Below are 5,003 nucleotides of genomic sequence, written 5' to 3'. Positions count from 1 at the left end.
TTTCATCCATTTTCACTACCTCATTCCCATTTAAAATGGCATAGGAATCATGCATCACATCTTTGGTATCTCACAGAGCCCAGTAGATTCTCTTTGGTAATAAGCACCACAAAATTCTATAAATTTTTACCACACATTTAAGCCACTAACATCTGTATGGTTTCTATACTGCTGGGGACATGCTTATCCCAGAGTTGATGGAAGGGAGCTCAGAACCTTCCAGAGGCAGATGACTTACCCTCACTTTCTTCATAGGTGAAATGGGAAAATTGTGGTAAAGGGGGAAGGTCAATGAGATAACAAGAAAGTCCCCTAGCAAACGCGGTGATGAAAGATCACCCATGGGGATTATCACTTACAATGCGAGATTTATTTTGAGCTATTGTAACTTTATGCCCACTGAATTTTTGGTATTTATATGTAATTCCCTCTTTCTAAAATCAGCTGCAAATAAATAATAATGGTAATGTTTCATGAGAATCAGTCTTTCTCCTGAAGGAAGTTTTAAAATATTGTTCTTTAATCAAAATAAAGATGATAAAATTGACTTTGCCTTGTGCTTTTTCCCCCTCCTCTGCCACTACAGTTTCTGTTTTGGTCCAGACAAGGGTTTTAAGAAGCATGGCTTTAACAGATAGGAGACTTGAGAACCTGCAGATCTACAAACTTCTTCAGTGTGTTCGGGACAAAGATAAGAAGCAGATAGAGAAGCTGACCAAGCTTGGGTACCCTGAACTGATCAATTTCACAGACCCCATTGATGGACTCAGTGCTCTGCATCTGGCCTCAGTTTCCAATGACATTGATATGGTCAGCTTTCTCCTGGGACTGGGTGCTCACCCTGATGTGCAAGACCGGATGGGCTGTACACCCACCATGAGGGCTGCAGAACTGGGCCACGAACTGTCCATGGAAATATTAGCCAAGGCGAAGGCCAATATGACTATCGTGGATAATGAAGGAAAAGGTAAGACTCCCCAACATTCTGTCTCAAAGATTGTGTTCACTTTGTAGATAGAAGTCAATAAAGTGGAAATTTTTTTGTTTATTGTCCAACTTTAAAAATGAATTATTCATGGTTTTCAGAGAAGGGCTAAAATCTCACTCCTATGCCTAAGCATACTCTCTCCTCATAATTTAAAAATGATATAGGTGTATCTTAGGGAGACCAGTTTTGAGAGCTTGCTCATAGAATTAGATTGTTCTGTGTCTTGTGGTTTCTTTTAAACATGGAGAACCTTTAACATTAAGTATATTGATAATATCATAATAATCACTATCCATTATAAAATGTAAACTATTGTTTAGAACAGAAAAAGAGGTAAAATGTTTCTTCTCATTATTATTATAATTATTTTTTGCATTTTGGAACTTTGGGCAATACCACACTTAGTATTTTGTTCCCTCTCAACAGCAGTTTGATGTGGAAAGAAGTTACACTTGGAAACTTGAAAGAACTAAGATGGATTCTGGCATAAACTTCACCTTTTAGGGTCATTTTTAAATGTGTTTGGAAACACCATTTCAAACTTTAGACCTGGCATTTCAACAATTACTTGGGTGAAACAGTGGCACTTCCACACCCCGTGCACCTCCCTAATCCCATCCCAAGACCATTGCTTTAGAGCTTCTTGCCCAAATATAATAACTGGATATTTAGGCAAGAGTTAACAGCCTAACAAAAACACGAAGCTAATTTTCACTGAGCTTAACATAAATTGGAAGGGTTAGTCAGTTGTCCTAAACAGTTGCTACAAGTACAAAGCCTGGCATTGAAGCAATGAGTCATGTTTTATAACACTAATGTTTTCTGATAGGAGTAAAATTTACTTTTATAACTCTCTACAGACTAAGAGTCTTTTATTTTAATAGCACCATAACAAAATAAACTTCAGATGCATTTAAGGGTCAAATGTTAAATCCTAGAAAAAAAAACAATAGCATCTCATAACTCTATAAAATACTATTTCACAAAGTGTGTTCCACGGACCCCTAAATCATGGCATGTTGAGAAATGCCATATGCAAAATTGGTTCCACTGTTGAATTCGTGAGGGAAACATTGGATAGAACAAATTTAGACATGTTTCTTTCATACTGTTAGACCAATTATGGTAACATTTTCCATATTTATGTCTTTGTGAAATAGTTTTTTTCTTGTAGCATTCCTGAAGTTTTGTGGAATAGACTTTGGGAAACACTGTGATGGAGAACAGTCTTAACTTCTTGAGTTTGAAATAGAGGTATAAATGACAGAGAAAACATGTTGACTGAGAAATTCTATTGCATAATTTAGAAATACAAAACTGTAAAACTAAAAAAAAAAAGTACTGGAAACAAAGTAAAATAAATATCTGTAGAAAATGCAGCAGCTGTCTGGCTAATGTCTGTGCTCATCAAATTTATATTAAACCTATCAAGGCTCTGGAAGACGAATGTACAAGAAAACAATTAGGCAAGTCACACAAGAAGAACTGAAAATATCTTTAAAACTTGAAACACATATAAAATCTCGCGTCACACATAGCCTTGTTAGTGCTGGTGGCAGGAGCCTCGACTCTGTGGACCCATGTGGGGTGCCCGTTGCAGACGGCATTGCCTCTTCCCCACACCCATGAGCCTGGCTCACCTCAGACAGTCCTCAGTCTGCTGCTGCTGGCCAGATGCTTTGCTTACTCCACAGTAGTTTCTCTGCCATTAACATCCTATTTTCTGGCGGCTGATGTTGACAAGCAAACATTTAAATGATTAAATGGATCTTAAGAATGATATGAGACATCCTAGGCTTAAGCTACACTTTCTCTTTGAACAATTTTAAAGAATATGGAGACGATAAAGCACTAAGCCACATACAGTCCTACGGAATTTATAGTGTCTAGAATTATTCTCCTTAAATTAAGCTTGACTGGTTCAGTACAGTGCCCATCCCATTGGGTCTCCCATTGTCACTGTTGTTGTTTGGCCCATTCTTTCCTGTTGTGTCTTGCTTTGTCCTTGATTTTCTGTTTTTCTTTTTTATTAAGGGGGAACAAATGTTTTAGGTTACATGGATAGCTTTGGAATGCTTTAGTCCTAGCTACAGGTGCACTGATAGCCCACATGGTGTTGGTGTTTGTTGTACTGGTTAGGTAGGTTTTTGGCTCTTCCCTGCTCCCTCTGCCCCCTTGTGGTTTATTTCCACTGAGTTTACTTCCCTCTGTACACATAAGTGTTCTTTGGTTGGTTGCAATTTAGTAGTGAGTTCGTACATGTGGTGTTTGCTTCTCCATTCTTGAGATATTTCACTTTGGAGAATGTTCTTCATTTCCATCCAGTTTGTTGAACAATATATTAATTCATTATTGTTATGGCTGAATAGTACTCCATGGTATACAGGTACCACTTTTTTTTTTTTGAGACAGAGCCTCAAGCTGTTGCCCTGGTAGAGTGCTGTGGTGTCACAGCTCACAGGAACCTCCAACTCCTGGGCTTAAGGGATTCTTTTGCCCCAGCCTCTGCAGTAGCTGGGACTACAGGCACCCACCACAACACCTGGCTGTTTCTTGGTTGTAGTTGTCATTGTTGTTTGGCAGGCCTGGACTGGATTCAAACCCTTCAGCTCTGGTGTATGTGGCTGGTGCCTTAGCTGCTTGAGCTACAGGTGCCGAGCCATGTACCACATTTTAATCCACTCATAAATTGATGGGCACTTGGGTTGATTCTGCAGCTTTGCAATTGTGTTGCAATAAATATTCAAGTGCATGTATCTTTTTGATGGAAGTCTTTCTTTCCTGTGGGTAGATACCCAATAGTGGGATTACTGGATAGGATGGTATGTCTACTTTTAGTTCTTTGAGGAATCTCCATACCATTTTCCAAAGGTGTTGTACTAATTTCTAGTCCTACCTATAGTCTATAAGTGTTTTATTTCTCTTTGCATCCACACCAGCATCTATTGTTTCTGGATGTTTTAATAAAAGCCATTCTCATAGGGGTAAAGTTTTAATTTCTCATTGTGGTCTTAATTTGAATTTCTCTGATGATTAGTGACATTGAGCATTTTTGCATCTATTTGTATGTCAATTGGCCATTTGTCTTTCTTCTTTTGAGAAGCTTCTGTTCATATCTTTTGCCCACTTGTTAATAGGGTTGCTTGTTTTTTTCTTGCTGATTTGCTTGAGTTCTTTGCAAGTTCTGGATATTAGGCCTTTACTGTATGTATAGCTATATAGCTTGCAAATATTTTCTCCCATCCTGTAGGTTTTCTACTCACTCTGTTGATTGTTTCCTTAGCCATGCAGAAGCTTTTGGGTTTAATCAAATCTCATTTATTTACTTTTGTTATTGCCATGATTGCCATTGGGGTCTTAGTTGTAAATTCTTTGTCTAGGCTGATATATAGCATGGGAAATCTATTTGAGAAAATTATTGAACGAATCTTTCCAGGTACCAAAAGAAATTCAGAATCAGATGTACAGATACAACATGGACATTGAACACCAGGAAGATTCATAGCAAATAGTTTATCTCTAAGACACATAGTAATCAAACTGGCCAAGGTCAAAATGAAGAAGAAAAATTCGCAGGCAGCAAGATGAAAGCATCACATAATCTATTAAGGAAAAGCCATGATGCTACCTGCAGACTTCTTAGTGGAAACCTTATAAGGCAGAAGGATTTGGAGCCCATCTTCAATCAACCTAAACAGAACAACTTCCTGCCTAGAATTTTGTATCCTACAAAATTAAGTTTCACATTTGGTGGACAAGCAAACACTGAGGGAATTTGCTATGGCCAGAGCTGCCCTGCACAAAATAGTTGGCATCATACACAGATCAGTGTGCCCACCAGTGTGAAATCACTTTAAAATATCCCTAACTCAAAACACTTATCAAACAGCAGAACACCAGGTAGAAGAAATGTTAGGGTACTACCCAACAGGCTGAATAGAGTAATGCTATCAATTAACATTAAAAGACTAAATGCTCCTCTCAAAAGGCTCAGGCTGACCAAATGGATAAAAAC

The 5,003-nt window shown here is 38.2% G+C and overlaps 1 protein-coding gene across 1 annotated transcript in view; it reads left to right on the top strand.

The window, feature by feature from the left end:
* Nucleotides 1-587: 587 nt before the first annotated feature.
* Nucleotides 588-5,003, top strand: part of ANKEF1 (ankyrin repeat and EF-hand domain containing 1) — a 20,511-nt gene continuing 16,095 nt past the window's right edge. Inside the window, exon 1 of the mRNA XM_012804064.1 lies at nt 588-967. Coding sequence (XP_012659518.1) covers nt 622-967 — 346 coding nt within the window. The 5' untranslated portion in view covers nt 588-621. The remainder of the gene's footprint in view (nt 968-5,003) is intronic.

Source organism: Otolemur garnettii, unplaced genomic scaffold (assembly GCF_000181295.1).
Source record: "Otolemur garnettii isolate 467f Iridium unplaced genomic scaffold, OtoGar3 scaffold00025, whole genome shotgun sequence".
NCBI lineage: Eukaryota > Metazoa > Chordata > Mammalia > Primates > Galagidae > Otolemur > Otolemur garnettii.
The sequence above is the reverse complement of the archived record's forward strand: the minus strand, read 5'-3'. Positions and strand labels throughout refer to the sequence as shown.